General features: G+C 35.5%; 2 protein-coding genes across 3 annotated transcripts in view; one reads left to right on the forward strand and one right to left on the reverse strand.

The window, feature by feature from the left end:
• Nucleotides 1–2,721, reverse strand: part of LOC144442314 (uncharacterized) — an 8,154-nt gene extending 5,433 nt beyond the window's left edge. The window contains exons 1-2 of the mRNA XM_078131627.1: nucleotides 2,597–2,721; nucleotides 12–143 (exon numbers count right to left, since the gene is read on the reverse strand). Coding sequence (XP_077987753.1) covers nucleotides 12–107 — 96 coding nt within the window. The 5' untranslated portion in view covers nucleotides 108–143; nucleotides 2,597–2,721. The remainder of the gene's footprint in view (nucleotides 1–11; nucleotides 144–2,596) is intronic.
• Nucleotides 2,722–8,256: 5,535 nt separating this feature from the next.
• Nucleotides 8,257–22,500, forward strand: part of LOC144442260 (tripartite motif-containing protein 2-like) — a 24,128-nt gene continuing 9,884 nt past the window's right edge. The window contains exon 1 of one of the 2 annotated variants that reach the window (XM_078131557.1): nucleotides 8,257–8,615. The gene's annotated coding sequence lies outside the window, so the exon portion shown is untranslated. Of the gene's footprint in view, nucleotides 8,616–21,606; nucleotides 21,863–22,500 lie in introns of those variants that run through there. The other variant, XM_078131558.1, reaches the window with a different exon arrangement.

Consider the following 22,500-nt stretch of genomic DNA (forward strand, 5'->3'; position numbering starts at 1 on the left):
AACTGGCTTACATATATCAATCGTGGAGATGAAGTGTCCCAGTAATCAGTATCTTGGTGTAAGATAGACTTGGTCTCATCACTTGATCCTTTCTTCATGAATGACATGATGACTGACTGAGTTCCTGAACCGTTCTGTCAAACCTTAAAGTGTACAAGAAAGAGGAATGAAAATAAATAATGAGGAAATGCACAGATAGATAAATTATGTACATTAGGCGTCACTGGAGGGCGCTGTCTTGAATTACAATGAAAGTCAGTTGAAACGAATCGTCGTCTGGCTCTATGCAAATCTTGCTAACATTGTCACATTATTGTCAAGCACATCAAATATCTCACTAACACTGTTGCCACATATTACCGCCTGGCTCAACAAACATCTTGTTAACATTGCCGAATCTTGAAGTCTGGCACGACAAAAAATTGAACAATTGTTACATGTTACTCCATATCTGACAATAAGTATGATCATGCTACAATGTATATGATTTAGGCAACAATGTACTCAATAATGGTAGCTCACGCAAATATAAATGTAGCAATGTTGGTGATATCGTTGTCACGCCAAACTATAAAATGTAGTTTATTTCGACAGACGATCTTTGTTTCGAGTCAGTTTGTTCCATTGTATATCTGGGGATGAATCAGTGGGGTTTTCCATCGACCTATTTCTTCATTGTCTATGGTTGTTCCGTCTTTTTATTATGGTAACAGGAAATAGATTATTTTTAAAATGTTATCCTCAGCAAGTTTGTTTGTTGTAAGATAATCACGACAACGTATCAAATTAACAACGATCACGAAATACTATTAAAATTAGTTCACATAAATTAAAAGCGAACAGTTTAATTAAAGGCCAGGGTATCGTATCTAAATGAATTTGTTTTAGTGAAGGTATTGATGTTCTACAGTCTGATTTTTCGCTCTTATTACAATATTTACTAAACGAGAGAGATGAAAAGAGACACACACGGCCCAGTTACACAACGACGCTTTTTTTTTCTTTTTCTTTTTTTACAAACAGTAGGTCATTCTCTTTGTCGAACAGGTGGGTCTTAATATTAAACTAACGTTTTAAAGTTTCTTATATTTGGTGGCGGTGCTGTAAAGGTGTTGGCCGGTAGTCGATTCCAAAGGGTGACAGAAGTGCATATGAATTAGGACCCCAGGCTAGTGGTATTCTTATCACATTGCAAATACTGGAGTGCGAGACAAGAGAGATTTTCACCAAGAGCCCTAATAATCACATATTCACACTAGATATCAAGAACCTCCAATAAAAGTCTCTGTTTTTCTTCGTTATTTTCAGTGTAATTAGCCAACATAGTTTACACATCGCAACGAGTTTGATATCACTAGTACTTGTAGCAAGAGACAGAATATTAGAAAGGACATCACAAATTGATAATGTAACTTTTGTGCTCTAATATTACGTCATTGCCATAACGTCATGAATGACAGGTCAATGTGAAATCAGGAATATGTAAGCATTTCATTTCTTTTATAATAATGTATTTCTATAGTCTCTTTCATTCTGGTAGGAAAGACAGCAAGCCATTTCAGAGTTCACATGTTCCAAATCTTCACTAAATAACTTTATACAGTCACATAACTTCGTTTACATATATACAATTCAAGGATTTTTTTATGTATAAAAGTGAGAAAATGTTACAAACAACTGTATTATAATATTTCTCTCAAGTAATTTTAAAGAAATCAATAAAAAACCCATAATAAAAAATATTACATTCATATCCAGGTTGTAATTGTACAAAACCTATAGTTCAATATTTGGAACTTTGAAATTCCGAAGCTGTTTTACAATACAACATAACAGTGCAGAACGACAAATTATACAAACAATTAAAGTAGCTAAGTCCGAAAAAAACTGTCTGACCCCCCCCCCCCCCCATGTGTACTCTGCAATGCTCTATTTTACTGACGTACATTGACCGGGAAGGTACCATTTCAGAATTCATATGTGCGAAATCTTTGATATCTAAGAACACGTTATATTTTGTAATTCCAAACGAAATAATTTTTTTACACTAAGGCAAAATAATGCTGAAAGAGAAAGCGTTCGATTATAACATTCAGAAAGATAAATACTTGGAACGAACGCCTCAAAGGGTTCTGCGTATATCATATCGTATGCACATGCGCAAAACGGAGGTTCCCGAATCGAAATTGGAGGAAGTGAAACTAAGGGGTAAACAAATAAATGATGTGGGTTTTTTTTGTTAAAGCGGTCTTCACTTCATGTAATTGCAAGAATGGTGACATCTAAGCTAAGCCTTACAAACAATTCACAAAATAAGGAAGTAGACATGCGAACACTCGTCACCTAAGCTTATTCTGTTCTTCAAGATATGGAAGCTGAATTTATATATAAAAATACACACGCAAATAAACACAGACAGACAGGCAAACAGACATACATTACAGACAGACAGACAGACAGACAGACAGACACGCACACACACAAATATATATATATACATGTCCACGGACCCCCCCCCCCCCATCACCACACACTCATCACTGCTGGCTCACACTCATTAACTGTGCAATTTTTCGCCTATCTATAAAGTACCCACCTTCAAGTTGATAGCTCGCCCGACAGGTACGTACACTGTAACTTTAATTGCCGACTGTCGCAGTTATCATCTGTGGCACTACTGTGGCTGATCGCGGCTTTTATACACAAATCGGAAATGGGAAAGTCCCAACCTGAATCATGTGCTAATGACTAACAAGGCAGTAGTGATGACCCTGTGACCTACTGCTATGTCAGTGTATCACTCGTGACTGGGAAAACCAATGTTATCTTATCTGTTGAAACTACTACGTATATTTCATTCTTTTAACACACATAATAAATATTTTATTCATCCCATGACTCTGAGCCTGGGGACTCTGAGGTGGGAAACTGTCAACAGTTACAATTACGACAATTCTGAAAAACAATACAAACCTGACACGATAGACACAAAAGGTACGTATCGCATCACACAAGCATTTCTCTCTTTAAAATAACAAAAATAAAAATTGTAATGATGTGAATTTATACTGTGCCTTTTCTCCTGAGTGTTCAATGCGCTTACAATTATTAACCCTGGCACGGATCTATGACGGCGCAATGGCCCTTTGTACGTCCTCAACTCCCTGGGGAGCATACAATCCATTGCATCCGTTATAAGCATAGAGGATGGAAGCATTCACATTGCAACCTCTATCCTCCCATGTCCCTAATTATACAACTGGGTTGAGGGTCTATGGTTGAATGAAGAACAGTTATCGTGGTTTGAATCTTGCTCAGGGACTATATAGCCATTCAGACAAGCGGCAGTGACGGGGCTCGAACCTACAACCTGCAGATTCCAAAACCGTTTGACCATCATGACTCCACTCTTTATCTTTATTTATGTAGGACACCTTATCTAATCCTAGTAGAAATAAACTTCCTCCTCAATCAATCATTCACTTTTTTTTTCAAATTCCATAGTCAGTTCAATACTTATTTTATTCACGATGTGGTCCAGATTGAGATATCATTTTTTAAATCTTAAAAAAAATACTCAAATAAAACTCATTTCACATTTATGTCGATTTGAGCTTGGAGCTTAAAAATCAAACATGAATTTAGTTTCTCCACACTGAATACCAATAACGAATTTTGGGGACCATCCTAAAATTACGTCATTTAACGAGAACACCCTAAATTATGTTTGATATCAAATTGGTCATTTACTTTGCATAAATGCGGGGCTATATATTACATTGTTACTATGGTGAGTACTTTTCAGGAAGTATGCAATTCCTCATATCTACAAAAAGAACTGTAAAACGTTCAGATTTGGGTCTCTGTCGCTGTACAATAATCAAAGCACGCATTTATCTTATCGTAGTTTTGAAATAGCCACGCACAGTCTAACTTTGTAGTTAGACCTCGGACCTGCGCTAGGAAGGTTGCAGAACAAAGACCGATTATGACACTGAGTTACCGTGTGATGCGAAGCTCCAGGTAAGCCCTCGACAGCTGTAAGGCCTTTGTTGCTATGCGACCCGTTGTACAATACCTTTTAAGGTTAACAGTTTGCCCGAGGGTTTAGCAGCTAGACTTCGCAAACTCCAGAACTCATCGGTCGTTCTTTTTTACTCATTGTGATAAATTGCGTTAACTTTAAAACTCAGCCGTTGAAACTCAATCAAAAATTTCCATATCGATCACCTTATGTAATTAATAATCAATTAGACGTTCTGACTAGCCTGCAACTCTTCATGATAACCTTCGCACCCCCGGAGGTCATAACCTTTTGATAACCTTTCTTTCATGGTTAGGGACTTTACAATGACGCATGTTTCTCTGATCAGCTCATCAGTAAGCTTCCCGTTCAAAACATCGATCAGCACGCCACTCCCTAAGACTAGTATAACTTCTTTTCAACTTTTCCTACCACACATTTAAAACGTCATCTTGAAAACGTCATCTTTAAAACTCAGCCGTTGAAACTCAATCAAAAATTTCCATATCGATCACCTTATGTAATTAATAATCAATTAGACGTTCTGCAACTCTTCATGATAAACCTCCAATAAAAGTCTCTGTTCATTTTCTTCGTTATTTTCAGTGTAATTAGCCAACAGAGTTTACACATCGCAACGAGTTTGATATCACTTGTAGCAAGAGACAGAATATTAGAAAAGACATCACAAATTGATAATGTAAGTTTTGTGCTCTAATATTACGTCATTGAGATGACGTCATGAATGACAGGTCAATGTGAAATCAGGAAAATGTAAGCATTTCATTTCTTGTATAATAATGCATTTCTATAGTCTATTACATGCTGGTAGGAAAGCCAGCGAGCCATTTCAGAGTTCACATGTTCCAAATCTTCACTAAATAACTTTATACAGTCACATAACTTCGTTTACAATTCAAGGATTTTTTTATGTATAAAAGTGAGAAAATGTTACGAACAACTGTATTATAATATTTCTCTCAAGTAATTTTAAAGAAATCAATAAAAACACATAATAAAAAATATTACATTCATATCCATGTTGTAATTGTACAAAACCTATAGTTCAATATTTGGAACTTTGAAATTCCGAAGCTGTTTTACAATACAACATAACAGTGCAGAACGACAAATTATACAAACAATTAAAGTAGCTAAGTCCGAAAAAAACTGTCTGACCCCCCTGATAACCTTCGCACCCCCGGAGGTCAAAACCTTTTGATAACCTTTCTTTCATGGTTAGGGACTTTACAATGACGCATGTTTCTCTGATCAGCTCATCAGTAAGCTTCCCGTTCAAAACATCGATCAGCACGCCACTCCCTAAGACTAGTATAACTTCTTTTCAACTTTTCCTACCACACAATAAAACGTCATCTTGAAAATGAAATTGTGTAATCGAAACTAACGCTTTATTAGCTAGTACACAGCTGTATACGTTAACTTCCAACCTTTTTTTCGAATGCAGAAGTATTATCTGGAACTCCATAGAATTAGGCGAGAAATAGTCATCAGACGAAATGTGTGTCCGTAAAATTATGGTTTTTCGCAGTGATGACAAATTTAGCAGTGCTATGTTTATCTAACTCCTAATATACTAAGACACTTCTTACAAACGTTACCTTAACGAACATGATGGGTTGTCGGTGGCCGAGCGGTTAGCTGGCAAGCCTCTAGTCTTACCTCTGCAGCATGGATTCGAACCCGCCAGGTGTCGGCTGGGTTTGATTTAAAATTCAACCATGTCTGTATGAAGGGTGATACTCAGTTTGACCCTGCCGAAAACGCAGGTTTCCCCAGGCACTTCGGTTTCCTCCTGCTTCTTCGGCACTTAGGCACTGTCTTTGCCTGCGAGAATGCATTTCTATCGGAAAACATTACCCAATGGTGTTTAACCTCAAAAGCAGATCTAGAGTTAAAAAGTTTGAGAGATACTTGCATCTTAACTGTTTGTAAGATAACAAAATGACATGCTTCATCGTTCAAGAGTGAGTACGTCCTCGATTTTTTAAAACAACAGTGTACACTGGCTTGGTGTGAACATTCGCGAACTTGACACTGAGTGAGATACAGACCGTCATTTACTTATTAATTGTCAATACATTCTAAATTTGTGGATTACTATGATAGCCTATTATACATTCTTCAGAAAGCATAATGTCAAAAAGACCGTCAACTGATTTTTTGAAGACTAAAATTTCCAGTTACAGCAACTGAGTCTGCAGGATATATGACACATTTTGACTATTCTTGTGACTCATCAATTACCAGTTTTAATTCAGTTCCACAATTGTTATTGAAACACCATAGAATACAAACGTCATTTGATAGAATAAGTCGTGGTTCCTCCAACAACAGAAAGACTTGTTTAGGAAGAGAAAGCAAAGTGAACCCACGGTACTTTCGAATTCGTCACACACACGAGTTTTATACGTAGTTATACGCCTTCCGGACTCTTCCTCATTGTTTCAACTGTGCACTCAATTTAATTTAGCGGACACTTTTTCAGTTAATTAACGGGCTTTTACCCGTCATTCTGTAAAGTGTGTGTAAAAAATTGCCCTTACCTTACCTTGGTGGGTCTCGATCGCAGTACCTCTAATCTGCACCTATCTATTCAAAGACATGCTCTATATGTATTTTTTTCTTTTCTTACAAGACAATCCCAAATGGTTTACCTTGTGAAAAATGAAGTTGATAATTCTGGTTGCAAAATGTTTCAGTAGAGAAAATACATATACAAAGGATACGCTTACACGTGTATTAGAGTTAAATCAGGCTAGACGTAATATAGTTGTCCAGCAGGACGCGTATGCTAACATAGTATCACTTAAGATATGCTCTATAACCAGTTCACTACAAGTGACTTGTGCAGATAACAGGTTTTTATATAGAATTTGTTCAATGACTTGACAATGCGTATGTGCACCAGGGTTAATTACATAAATATTTGTGGGTAAAACGGAAATACTGTTCGATTTGGGACTGTCACTTTTTTTTTTACAGAACGAGTCCTTATCAGGTTCGTGGACTGAACTTTTTGGGAAAACATCGGATTATTTGGCCTAGATGTGCGGGACGGGATTTCTACAGTGAATTTTGTAATTAACATGATAATTAGTGAGAGGTTACACAAGAGAGTTTGAGATAACAAGGTTGACTTTCTGGTGAAAAACTTAAAACTCAACATATCGTACTCGGCCATGGTCATGTACTGTTTTTCCTCCTAAAACCGGTAAATGTCCTCTGACGGGTACTACAACTATCAGTTAGTATTAGAAGTTAGGATGTTATATACCGATGATGGCGCACTACATTTTCCTCACAAAACTTTTACTGTGACATTTGTATGCATACAAGGCAGAGTAAAATCAAATGATTTACAGTCATTTTAGACATAATAGTATGTCAAATTTTCGATCAGGCCCCTTTTTATCGGCAATGAAATATTTTTTCGAGTATGCTGAATGTAAAGTCTCAAATACAACAAATATACTTTATAAAATGATATCACTCAAACCTTCACGCATGTCTTTCAATACCGTGTATTCAAGTCCACGAGGGTAGAAAATTGCTTCCCTCAAATAATATTTGAGCAACGTGCCGTTGGTATAACGCACTGTCATTAGCCTAATCATAAAATAAAGTATCACCAGTTAAAGTTTTAAGCCGTGAAAATATTTTAACGGTTACTGAGAAGATTTGCTAAAACTGAAAACTTGATGTTATATATACACACTGTGCACCAGATGATCTGGTACCTATATTTGGATTTGGATATATATATATATATATATATATATATATATATATATATATATATATATATATATATATATATATATATATATATATATATATATATATATATATATATATATATATTAAATACAAATACTATATTTATTTATCAGGATAGCTAGTTAAGAATAAACTTGCAAAATAGCTGGTTAGTCGACTAATGCAAGGGAAGATCTAGATCACAATAACAGAATATGAATAAGAATCTAAATGTAGTTACAAAAATAGCCACAACTACAAGCTCTTCTATAAAGCGACATAACCCCTCATGAGGCCACGGCCGCCTTTAATTCTATCCAGGGTCAACTCGCCAATAGAGAGGTATGTGAATAACGCAACTGATGGTCGTCAGGGAGACGACTCCAGCTACCAGATGAATCTTAACTGTTGATTGGTCGTCAGTAGGTTTGTCGACATACCATGCGCTCTTCGGGAAATAAATTGACATCTCGGCTAGTATAGTACGAGTATTCTGGCATGGTGTGGAGTGGACATAGCTGCACTATCACGTATATCGTTGTGATATAGCGTAGATTTGAAGCCTAGACGTACTATTCTGATAGCTTGTGTTCGAGAGATTTGCTGCTCGGAAGACGTCATAATCATAACTTTTAATTCACTGATCTTCAGGACAATGAAAGTCGAAGTTATATGGACCCGAATGTCTCGTACAAAGGGATTATTGCTCAGTTGCTGAATATAGACGTCGCAACGTACGTACATACAATGTTTTTATCGCCAGATGACCATGTCAGACGTTTAACGAACAATGTCAGCTAAAATAAGCAAGGTAGGTTCACTATATTGAATTAACATAACTTGGGTACATTTGAAAAACAAACAACATTGCGTGTGTAGTAATACTCCGTAGTGTAGTAGATACATACACGCGAATATTCCAGAACAATGGCACGACGTGTGTATATTCAATAGGGCACCACTAGTGTCGTGTTTGTCAGGGTGTCATTATATGTAACACGTTATTTGTCATGTTCACATGAATATGACTAACAGAACAGAATATTTCAAAGCTAGTAATATGCTGCTACCGTTGTTGTTTTAGTCAGTCATTCCGTATTGTGATATTTGACTCATATAGCGTGTTAGGTGAAGGAACTCCACAGGGAGAGCACAATTTGCAATACTGCACCATCGACTTTCTTGCCAACAGTTGTCCTGCTTGCAGATGAAGTAAGTCGGGATTCGATTCTGACAATATTTCTTTAGTGACAGTGTCAGAATCGAGTCCCGTACTACGTCTGCAGCCATGACTATGTCAACAGGTTGTAGTTTGTGGTATTTTTTGACAATTTTTTCTTAATTATTTCGTTCGATTACAAAAATCACATCTTAGAGTTCCACGGTCTATTTAACTGTTATGTCTAGAATTGATTGAATGTTAACACAAAACAGAAGTCCCCTCTTTCGCATATATAAACACACAACAGACTTCTCTCCTCTTCATTTTCATACTATTTCCAGATAATTAATCTTTCCGCGTACCATAACACTTGGTGATTCATGATTACCGTTCATTTTAGCACTGTACTTGGCAGTACTACATTTCAATAGAAAGTTGTAATGATATACCCTCCTATATACGTTTGTATTTATGTCAAAATGACATATTTATGGGTCTTTAATACTGTGTTTTTGTATGTCAAGGCAGATGACAAGGCTATTTATCTTCTTAGGTTTCTTAAAGTTATGTGAAATGCAGTCATATTAAAGTTTATTCATCTGATAATAGCCATTCATTTTGGTAAACACCTAGAGCCGGGATATTATGTAAAAGTTAAGACACGATTAAAGGCAATGGTGAAGGCAGGGTCTTGCTTTAGCGTTATTTTACCATAATTGTTATATAATTGCTTCTTTTGTTCAGGACCTAACTTTCTTAATAGCTCAGCCAAACAATTGTTTTTCACACAAAAAAGCTAATCTTTGTGGAACTGGGCTTTTAATTTATGAACAACGATCAAGAATTATACTTCATATATTTATGTTTTTAAAATCGCTAATTTGATTTGAAGTGATTTAGATAAAGATATAAAATTAATTGTCTGTCTATGCTAGTTTAAGATATTTGATTTACATGAGATGAATATCTATGCATTTCAGTCCCATCGGTGACTGACCCTCTTATTGTTATCATTCACAATGTACAATGCAGACTAGCTGTAAGCTATTTCCTGACTCCCCATTTACCCTTCTCTCTCTCTCTCTCTCTCTCTCTCTCTCTCTCTCTCTCTCTCTCTCTCTCTCTCTCTCTCTCTCTCTCTCTCTCTCTCTCTCTCTCTCTCTCTCTTAATTGTTACCAAGTATTTGTAATCATTTATATAATGGGTAAATAAACCACTTATATATGTTTGTAATATATACCATTTCGTAGTTTTAACTCTTGCTTAACACAAGGAAGAACACATTTAAAACAATCACAAAATTATGTGGAGATCATACAAAATAGAAGATAATACAACAAGAAAACTTGTCAATCATGTAAAAAGAAAAAATAAGGATAAAGTTTATCTAAAAGACACATTACCGATAAAACAAACAAATATTCTCGAAGTACGCCCGATCAACCTAAACACAGCTACGTCATACCGTGACATAAACGTACTTTCACTGGCAGAGAATCAGAAGTTGGTCGACTAATGAAATATTTTCAACCCCAATGACGAAAGAGATTGTAACTGCAAAGTTTAGCTAATTATTAACTACTGAAGACTAAATTGTATTTTGTTCGAGTATTCTATATCCTCACCTACCTCACCTCCTCAAAACAAAGCACATATGCATGATTTCGCATGTACAAGTCAATTTGTTTCCAGTGTTACTGGTACAGTAGTAGAACATTCTGGATACATTTCTACGAATGCCTTTAAGCTTCCTACGTGTCTGACAGAAGACAAATATGGATGGATATAAATCTATGGTATCAAGTTAATTACATTTGTAATGTAGTTAAGATTTAGTATAAATGTGACATTCAGCAATTTATACACTAAATTGCTGAATATCATATTTATACTTTAATGTTGGGAGTTGTTAAAGGGCTGAGACTAATCATCTGGAACGTATAAAAAGTAAATAGGCAACATATTATAGAATATTCGATTACACACTACAGGAAACACTTCATCAATAAACAAACGCAGAAATAGTGGTACTTTGACCACATGTTTCAAGAAAGTGAATCTGTTTTAGATAGTGAAAAAGTGTCAGGAAAACGTGAAAGTATTTGATGTGCGATATGAACCCTGGAAATAACAGCTTTAAACCTTTTGGTTACTTTGTTCAAGAAAACTAAACCGGATTATTATCAGTAATTTAAAAAAAAAAATAGGGTCCCTATGCAAAGTTTTGTAAAAGCGGACAAATCTATATTGCAATTTTGCCATTTTAGAATCCAATATGGCTGAATATAGTGTAGGGAAATAAATGACAGTTGAAATCCTTTATAAGAGGACCGTAACCCCCCGCCACCCACCCACCCACCACCACCACCACCACAAACACGTCACTCATATCACCAATCATTCCATCATTTGAAAAGAACCAAGAACAAATTTAAGCTTACACGTGGCGAAGTTAGAGGGATTTTAAAAACTTTGAATTTCAGTGACATTTATCTTAGAGACGCATTCTGCCATAAGCTAAAATATCATGTTCATCATTCGATTATTCAACTATATTCATATGAAATTAGTTATTTAGGGAGATATCGAATTCTGCTAAAATGAATGTTAATCTATAAATATTACACGACGTTGGTCGACCGTATTCCGTTTCTTGTGTATGCCAAAGGCTATTGAAATAGCTGCGACCAAATTGAGATATGGGTGTAATATTGAACAACATTACATTGCGTTGGTCGTTGAAGTTACACTTAAACTAAAAGGATATGATAACATAAACGTTGGTTATTTTAATCGTTTACTTGATAACTTTAGAATATCAATATAAATAGCATTCTCGCTATAGGAATTTATACATTGTTTTTAGTATATCACATTTTTAAATGTAGTTGTGAAATAACAGCTACATTGTCGCATTAGACAGAGAGAGAGAGAGAGAGAGAGAGAGAGAGAGAGAGAGAGAGAGAGAGAGAGAGAGAGAGAGAGAGAGAGAGAGAGAGAGAGAGAGAGAGAGAGAGAGAGAGAGAGAGAGAGAGAGAGAGAGAGAGAGAGAGAGAGAGAGAGAGAGAGCAAAAACACTCTAGGGAATATTTAGTTTAATTATAAGGTGACCTTATAATCTTAGTTTTCATGCAAGTTACTAGTTAAACGGTAGAATGCCATGGTGCTTCGGGGACTGTTTGGCCTGTTGATTACTAGGGCTAGGCGATACGACCAGCTGATGATATAATTATCTCAACAGCGCAGTGAACAGGCTAAGACTGATATGCCTGAAAAACAACGATTTTAAAATCTCTCCAAACATTGCCATAATATTATAGTGTTTCTGGTCTCGTTAAAATAATCTAAATATATTTGGAGGTCACTGACTTTTTTTCAAGGAAATTGCTATCTTGAGTTAACACAGTATTGGGCGGCCATATTGGATTCTGGATGATAAAATTGGTTTCTAAATTAAAAAATCCAAAATAAATACCGAATCCTCACCTATGTGGCCACATTAATGTGGTATGCGCCTCGAAAATAAACATTTTAAATTAATTTTACCACTTTATAAATAAATACCGAATCAACTGTAAGGCTCAGACAACTATAGAAAATTTTCTTTAATGGTCTGGTGTTAAGGATAACTGCAATAAGTCATCTGAAGGTTAAGACTAAATTGTTGCACCTTTAAGCTATCTGAGAATAACAGAATAACCTTTAAGAGATCGAGAAGTATTCGAACATGTTAATAAAAGTTAGAATTACTGCATAGAATATCAGTATCTAGGAATAAAATCCCTGCTTATGATATTTAAACGTCGACATGAAAACTAATAAAAATATTTAAGAATATCAACTGTCTTAAGTAATATGGATGAACTTTAATCCAACGTTCCATAAGATTACACTTTTATTGAAATCTTAGAACACAACATGAAGTAAGTGGCATGACGGAGTTCATGCTGAGAATACGATATTTATAACACTTGTATACTGTCACTTAAAGTTTAAGAAACTGCTACAATTTAAAACGAAGTGACAGCTTGTCAAGAGATTTCAAAATGTATATTGACAACATGATAATAATAATAATAATAATAATAACTTTATTCGTCATGTCGATCATGATACTACCAAACCAAAGTGACCATAGAGTTTCAATAGCACAATGTTTGTAATGTCTCACACAAACAAAGTTGATTGTTATAAATTACATAAAACGAAATACAGACACTGGTAACACTCACTGAGCATATATAAAAAGATACATTTTTATCTCACTGTGGACACACATCAAAACTGCCGTATGAAAGAATAAAGATTCAAACACAAAACTGTTCATTTGTGTTGCCAGTCAGGTAAAATGTAACTGCATGCTATCATTGCCTGTTTTGTTTTTGTAATTTCTAACAATAAACATTGTGTAAAATGTAACAATAAATCACTGTGTCGTCTAATTGAGTCTCTATAGCCACCCTGATTTGGTAGTAAATAGTGGAAAGACCTATTTCTATAAATTGCTCCTTAACGTACGTGTACGCCACAAAATACATTTTGTCACGGTTAAAAATAAGAACTCTTAATAGTGATGTCACTACTCGATATGATATGATGAACCATTGTTGTGTGTCATACCATGTGTATTGATGCATCACATACAAGAACACCTGCTGTGTTAGCTTTACTGAGTCCCATGGTTTATCTACATGTCGTGAGTTGCATGCAAATGTAGCGAGGGTAGATCTTCCTTCTGCGTTCAGTCAAACATATATACGCTGGAATCGGAACAAAGCAGGGTGTAGGCACATTTTACGCAATGCAATGTTTGATAATTGAAACCTCCTAGAAAGGGTATGTGTTAGAAACACTCATACCAGATGAACTAGAATATTGTGAAAATAAAATGTATTCAATTTCCATTGTATATATGAAATTCTTTTATAACAGTTGCGCAATAGTACATAATAGTTCGTGCGTGCAAATACTTGAAGATGAGGCTGACGACCCGCAAACTGCGCAATATACTACAAAAACTACAACGCGCAGACAGTGAACTTGCAGCCTCGCTTTCAGGTTTTACATCACTTCCGTTCGATTTCACAACACGCGCTTACTTTGGTCGGATTGTTTATACAGCTTTGCATCAATGGTATAATCTGACATGATCAAAAGTTACAGACTCTGACTCAATTTTAAACAAATTAAGAGGTCCGTCACCTTAAACAGCATAGAGGTCAAATGTTAACCCACTGCATCGTTGTCTGCCAGACTGAAAACATTGGCGGTCTTAGACAAACACATAAAAATGGTGATAAAAAGATATATATTAACCTATAAAAAGTCAACATTTTCTTATTATTTTTGTGATAAGTGATTTATTTCTAGACATAAATTGAGTAACGACTTTTATATAGACAATATTACGTGCTAAACGGTTAGTTCTTGGTACACGCCAATTTGATAGTGTTACAGCCGTCAATTTGGTAGACTCGGGTATAAATTCCTTGTACGGAACTTCGAGGTTTGGAATAACAGGTCTTTTGTCAGAAATACTTTTATTTTTCACAAATCTGCAGTTTTCATTTGCGATTAGATGTATAATGTAACTAATAAACTCGTATTTTTATATATCTAACTAAAACAGTTTTATAGTCTGTTCAAGTGTAAGCTTATATCTTCTTTCTCTGTTTTCGTACAGAGACAACATGTCTATAAGTAGCTAGTTAGATCACTACTCTGAGATTTCAATATGCTTAATTAAATTCAAGAACGCTGCTTGTCGATTTTGAATTTTGATAATATTTTGACAAAAATCCCTTTTCAGTTTGTTATCCTTGATCAACGGACGTTTAAGTAAATATGCACCAAGCCCATCATAGAATTTGTTTATTATAAACCTAAAAGTCATGCTTTCCAATACACAAATTTGATATGATAGTCTAAGTAAGCTTACTGCCTATATTTGAACTTTGGCCTAAAGGAGGCACAACATGAACATAGAACAAGCTCAAGCATGTGTAAACATACAACAGAGAGAGTGGGCAGTGCTGTCGTTATCATGTGCAATGGCAGAAATGTTTACTGTAGACATTTCTCGGATGGTTAGCATCAGAATTATCAGCAGCAGTTATCAACATGCTTACATGGTTAAACATAAGTAACTTTGATATTACAGGACGCCTACAGTGCTAAACTATGGTTGTCTCAGCTTGGCGGGTCAAGGTCAAGTGGCTGTCTAGATTTCAACTTTACACACTTTTCTGTAAATTGGTTTGAAGAAACCGTGCTACATAGAGATATATCACACACTAAGATTGAAGGCTCATTGAATGCATGACATACCAATGTCGTGTGCTGTTACTATTCTCCATAGAACTTTCCTTGAAACGGTCAACAACCTACCTACAACTATATTTAACTCAAGGTTAGCCAGATCAAACTATATCAAATAAACCTAAGATCGTTCAACCTCAGCTAGGTAAATAATCTAATAAACCAACGTGTGGCACATGTATGTGTAATAACAGCTGAATAAACTTGCATGGTAAACGTCTCTTGTAAATCTATAACAAATGTTCAGAAATAAAATCCAAACTCAACGAAAATAAAACCACAGTGTGAACACATACTGTTAACCTATTTATGATCAGCAGATAAGTGACGTAATACTTATCATATGTGGACCATACTGACTAACCTGAACGAAGAAGAAAAATGACAACCTAACGATCAAAGACATATGCATTTATTGAATTCATTGAAGTTAATGTTTTTACCTGTACATTTTTCCCAGCTGAAGGGTAAGTTTAAATAATGTAATCAGGCAGAAACATTTAAACGCTAAGGGACTCCTTTCCTATTTTTGCTACGAGAACTATTCCGTTGTCATGGCAGAAGATTTAACTTATTCTGGAAGTATTGCGAAATTAGTGATAAGTTTTTTAATCGACTGAAATTGATTGATTGTATACTAATGTTAATCTCGACCAACATAAATATTATAAGAATTGTGAAGCAATGGGTGCAGTTATTTCCGACTTAAGTTTGGAAAATGGCTGAAATTTGCGTCATTCTCATATGTTGTCATTTCCAAGGGTGCGAACTCTGAAAGGTACGCTAAAACTGCAATAAATGATCAAATTATGAAATGAGGATCAGAGCAATGTATATATTGGTCTTAATTGCTTTTATAGTTGTTTCTTTTGTTGGAATTTCATTAGATAAACACCTCACCTGGTCTGACCATATTAACAGAATAAATATACTCATAAGGAAGAAATGTGGAATTCTGTATAGACTAAGACACATTTTACCACTAAGTATTTTAATACTTTTGTACAATGCCTTTATACTTCCCCATATTTCTTACGGCCTAGAGGTTTGGGGCAGTACTTACCCAACATCTCTGAATTGCATTCTAACTGCCCAAAAAATGATTGTTCGCACGATGCTGTTCAAATCTCACATGGAACACTCGGCTCCTTTATTTACACAGCTAAATATTCTAGATATTTACAAGCTTCACAAACTCTTAATAGGTTCTTTTATTTACAGCCTGGTTCACTTGAACTCACCACATATCTTGTCCGATTATTTTAGTGACAAAAAACATGAATATGACACGAGACTCTGCCATCGTCAAAATCTTTACCCGTACCATGCGAGAACAAATTCTGGTCAGTTTGCTATTTCATTCGTAGGTGCAAAAATTTGGAATGATATTCCAATTCAAATCAGATCGAAAAATTCCCAACATATTTTTAGAAAATCTCTGAAACAATATTTAGTAGAGCAGTACAGTTGATTAAATTGTAAACTTACAGATGTATTGACTTTTCGTTTATTGTATTAGACTTTTTCATGTAGTAAAAATGTTTTTTTTTGTGTGTACATGTACATGTATATGTATATGTATATGTATATGTGATATTTTTTTTTCTCCCAGTTATGTTTTCAGTCATCTTAATGACTGAACCCTCTTATTGTTTTCATTCGCAATATACAATGTCGGGGATCAGGCTAGACTAGCTGCAAGCTATTTCTTGACTCCCCATTTACCCTTCTCTCTTTTGATTTTTGTTACCATTATTTTGTAATCATTTTATACGATTGGGTAAATAAACCACTTATAGCTAGGCTAGGTGTTCCAATCATGGAACATTACGTTTTTGACACAGAGATAGGCATATTTCAACTCTAGACTAACAATAACAGAGACACAGTAAACACAACAGGATACTTTGCCCACATCTAACTGATAATCAACATTTCAACTTGGCTACTTCTACATCCCACTGTGCACGGTACCTATGATATTGTTTCTTTCACATTAGAAGTTGTCTGAGGGTGTATATTAAATATCGTGTCACATACGTGAAACACCAAGCCTACATCGTTTTAGCTGTAAGTTTACCAGTCTTTTTGGAAAGCTGTTACACTAGTCATTTTACTGTACACTTTTTGACATTGTTACATGTTGTCGCCATTTGAATATTAATATTTTAATGTATCAATTAGGGATTTCGCTTTTAAAAAATGATCTGTAAGTGTAATATTGTTGCATTTCATCCAGTGGGCTGCTATATGTACAATGTAAGATAAACCATAAATAATAAAAATAATAATAAAACCAATAATAAGTTTCAACTCTTAGAACGAGACTTGGATGCAATATGACTCTTATCACTTAAAAGCAAACAATGTCTTTTACAACCTGGGCGGCAACGACATGAGATTTTATAGTTTCGATTTTTAGCGGCCTTGATGCGGGCAAGTGGTGGGTGGGTGGATGGTTGGGTGGGTGGGGGTAACATAATAAACATTGTGACAACAAAAAGTATAATATGAGGCGAAAATGAAAGACAAAGGACGTATTACACACTTTGTTGGCCAGGGTTGAGCAAGTAGGACAGCTTTCTGGAGATAATCTTTGTGTGAAATTACCTCCTGTTGTCAGTGAGCTTATGAACTATTATAGCACAGAGACTGGACAGACTAAACATTTGACATTCACTATATTTATACCAAAAATATCAAACATCCACTGAGTCAACAGTAACTGGCTTTTTTCTCCAGTTGTATGTTTTTTTGTAATTCTGAAAATATGCATTCAGTGTAGAATCAATGATAAGTAAATATCATTGGCGTCTATACATATAAATATTCTTGCCAGGTGGGAGTCTGTCTACACTAGTATTTAGTCAATTATAGAACATACGTTTTCGGTCTTGATGGGTACGTACAGTTTTGGTAGTCATGTTTATTTGCTGAATACATGCGATTTGCATAAATCCCATCGGAAATGACGTTTTGGTTCAAACCGAGGATGATGATTTGTCGTCTGCGTCTTTTGTAATATCATTTTAGTTTATCGGCTGTTAATAAATGACAGTAGCAAACTCCATCTGATTCGCCCCAGTACCGAGGTTCTGATGTTCATGCTCTGTCAGCAACTTAGACTAACTTTTTGTTACACTGTTACTCACAATATCTTGTCTGTTGATTCATAACTAAGAAACTGTAACATTTTATATTTCTACTGCAAAAAATGCTAATAATTTCATTTTGTATCACTTACATACCTTTCCAGTTGGCGAGTATTTCGACATGATCTCAACGTGATATATGTAAAGCCATGCGCATTATCCGAATCATTACTCCTGTAACATCATACCCAAGATCAGTAACATGTTTTCGGAAGTATACTTGTAGTTAAATAAATACCAAGTTGGTATAAGGTCAGAGTCCAGAACATACTGAATTCCAAGTTGTGTGTAAATTTCTGTGTAAAGCTAAACAAATTGTGATACGTTCTGTAAACCTATCGGCCAAAGTTTTCACTGTGGGGAAATGCATCACAGCTTATAAACCGTCATAAGTTAGATTGATAAAGTACTTTTTAAATCACTTAATAACATCATACTATTGGGATGTTTACGATCTTCAGATACAAATATATATATATATATATATATATATATATATATATATATATATATATATATATATATATATATATATATATATATATGCCACATTGATAGCAGTTCATACAGTCCTTATCAATCTGACAGCCGTTTGAGGATCACAGAGTCGAGAAACTCTGAGTTATGACTTAAGATTTCCTAGTTTCTGATATCATATATATATATATATATATATATATATATATATATATATATATATATATATATATATATATATATATATATATATATATATATATGAAGTTCACATTTATTTTGGATTTTTAACAAATAAAACATTTTGCACATTTTCTACGTGACTAAACGATGTAAAACAGCGTTATACATAGTCAAAGTCCATATTCGTGTAAACCAATATATTGCAGAAAACTGTTTAAAAATGCATTTTGGATTAAACTTCTACTCAGGTTGTGTATGAACAATATTACTAGAACTACATTTCCTACTATATTTTCAGGCTACCTTTGTCTGAAGTGTCGAGACCCTATAATATCCCAATTTAGCTGGAGTTTGTCTGATGCATGATAAACGGCCCACCATCAACGTTTATTTCTTCACCGGCTGGCAGCCGGCTGGCGAATTTCATCACTCGGTATAAAAAACCACACAGTTATAATGGGTTAAACTGGCCATAGAGAGGACTTAATGATGTAACCATATCCGGAAGTAATTTGTTGAAATTTATATTTGCAGGAATTCGAACATTGAAGTTTGCAAATGGAATGCCTAATCCTAAAATTCAAATTCTTTACTCCGGCCCTATCCTTATAGAAGTTATGAGTATTGGTAACATTTCCTTGTCAACTTGTACCACCCTCTCAGATTTATTTCTGCTATTAAGTTACAGTTCATATAATGAATAGTATCTTACTTGTGGTATTGTCCGATGCAGTTAAAGGGGTCACGGGGGGGGGGGGGGGGGGGCGTTTTAATTATATAAGTGTATAGCCTGTAACCTCATTCGCGGACATTTTATGCAATTCTAAGTAGAACACGAGAGCATGAATTCTTGGCTTATAATTACCTTCTGTGACAAAAGCCTGGGAAAATACAGTATGAAATGCATCAAAATTCGAGTAGGATTTTTAGTGTGTGTAAAAGTGTCTTGTTGTAGGTCAATCCAGAGGTCAAACTAAAGTGAATTATGCTGCCAGATGGTTAGTGTTGTTATGTTGCGTTGGTGTGGGTTTGCTATCATGTAGTCTTGCAGACGACTTGGGAAAACGAGGTTATTATTGTAATGTAATATCATTGACAGAGCTGTAAAGCATTTGGAGTACAGCTGCTCAATACACAGGGATACACCAGTTTTACCACTGAGCTCCAGATTTATTGTCCATACCTCATGATAGTGGAAGTATTTTGTCAAGGATAGGGTGAAGGTTGTACATCAACTACATTGGGCTTCTGTGCAGGGAGGGAGAGAGAGAGAGAGAGAGAGAGAGAGAGAGAGAGAGAGAGAGAGAGAGAGAGAGAGAGAGAGAGAGAGAGAGAGAGAGAGAGAGAGAGAGAGAGAGAGAGAGAGAGAGAGAGAGAGAGAGAGAGAGAGAGAGAGAGAGAGAGAGAGAGAGGGGGGGGGGCAGATAGAGAGGCAGATAGAGTGACAGAGACAGACAGACAGACAGACAGACAGACAGCCAGAAGAAAATGAGAATGTCAGTGTCATAAAGATGAGTACAGGAAGCCATTCAAAGAGATTGTCAAACAGCGAAACAGTCCAAGAGGCAATTTGGAAAAATATATCGATATGGGGACAGTGTTAATTGTTTTGTAAACAATCTGGCAATACCCACATTAAAAGGTTGTAATCAAGATTAATATGAAATGACTAAATGTATACCCCCGGGTCAAAATGAAAATCAAATAATCCCAAAAATAAAAACAAAACAAAACGAACCAAACCAAACAAAACTAAACCAAACAAGAACAGCACTAAATAAATGCACACACATACTCTCGCACAGTCATACATTGAAATACCAATGTCACCACAATTTACTTTTTTCAAACGACTTGATGATGAATGTTTGTATTCCCATGTGGTAGTACTGTTCTACCACCACATTGAAATTCAATTCATCGACAAAGTTGACACTAATTTGTGATTTGTTAACAGATACATGGTTGACACATTTTTCTACTTGATTTAAAAAACTGCTGGCAGCATGAATGATCACGTGCACATTCTTGCCTTCACATTCAAGATGGTTAATGCGTGTTTACATTTATCTAATTATCTCTAATGTGTAGTTGAACTCGACAGCACTCCACGATTTATTCCTTTCCGAGTCTCCTTGTTAACATGTAGTCGATGCAGACGTGAAAGGTGTCAGATAAGGTCACGTTGGTGATATACTATCTCTCATGATTGGTTGTTATGTACAGCTTTATCGAGTAATGATGAACATATTTTCGCTATTCCTTTTGACATCGCGTTAACGTATCTAAAACGTCATGGATTCACAAAAACGATCGTAAATCAATTTATTATGACAGGGCACGATCATATTAAAAGTTACAACCCCTGACCCACAGAAGGAAAGGATCTATAACGTGTACGTCTTGTCATATCAGTCTAAGAGAGGTGCGGCTGTTCATGTAATTTATATAAATTCCCGGCGGATGCCGCGGGCAAAGTTTGCAGTCTCTGAGTCTCATGACACAGTGACTTTATCGTGGCCTGAATGCTTTTAGGTGACCTAACACAGACGTGGTAAAATAGAACTGTCAAACTATTTGGTATCTGCGCAAGTAAGTGCGCAACTCATACAGTTCTGAACATTCGTACAGACACAGCTTGGTTAAACACGATATGTTTGTAAGGGGCAATCACGTACATTTATATTAAACACTTCTCCATCGGTGTTAATCACGGTCGCATGGCTGGTAATCAGTAATTCACCACAAGTAAGCTTGCTTAACAGGTCAGTATAGTCTTTGTTTGTATTCTCAAAATACACTAGAGAAACGTGGATGATTCGATAACCAAATGTAGAAAAGCAACCAGTTGCCTCTCAATTCTGCCATCTGTCACTTGAGGTTTAGGTGTCAGTTTATTGCATGGTTAGACAGACCAACAGGGATCATTGAGTTTGACAGGAACTGCCAGTGTGAAAGATGGTTGAAAACTTGCCAAGCGTGAAGCAGAACTTTCGACTGATTGACTTACGTAGAGGAAAGTTGTTTTTAGATTGTTTATATTATATAGACTCATGGTATTCAGCAGAACATACATATTATACAGATTATGTTGTTGAATACTGGTTCAGACTTTGATGTTATTTACACTACATTGCAAAATGATTTTGGATTTCGACGTATTGCACCTAGACTGTTTGTAAAAATCACATTGAAAAATTTGCGTTTAATTTTCTCGACGCAAACATGCCATTTTCAATGTACAGGGCATGCAGAGTATGTTTATTTGTTTATTTAAAAAAAAAAAGTTATCAGTGAATTGAAATGTGTGAATTTGGTCCAGATTTGTGGTTACTCTAGACATTCTACACAAACAATTATAACTACTGCTGCCATGTAAATCGGTAAACGATGAGCTTGATTT

Source organism: Glandiceps talaboti, chromosome 11 (genome assembly GCF_964340395.1).
Source record: "Glandiceps talaboti chromosome 11, keGlaTala1.1, whole genome shotgun sequence".
NCBI classification, from domain to species: Eukaryota; Metazoa; Hemichordata; class Enteropneusta; family Spengelidae; genus Glandiceps; species Glandiceps talaboti.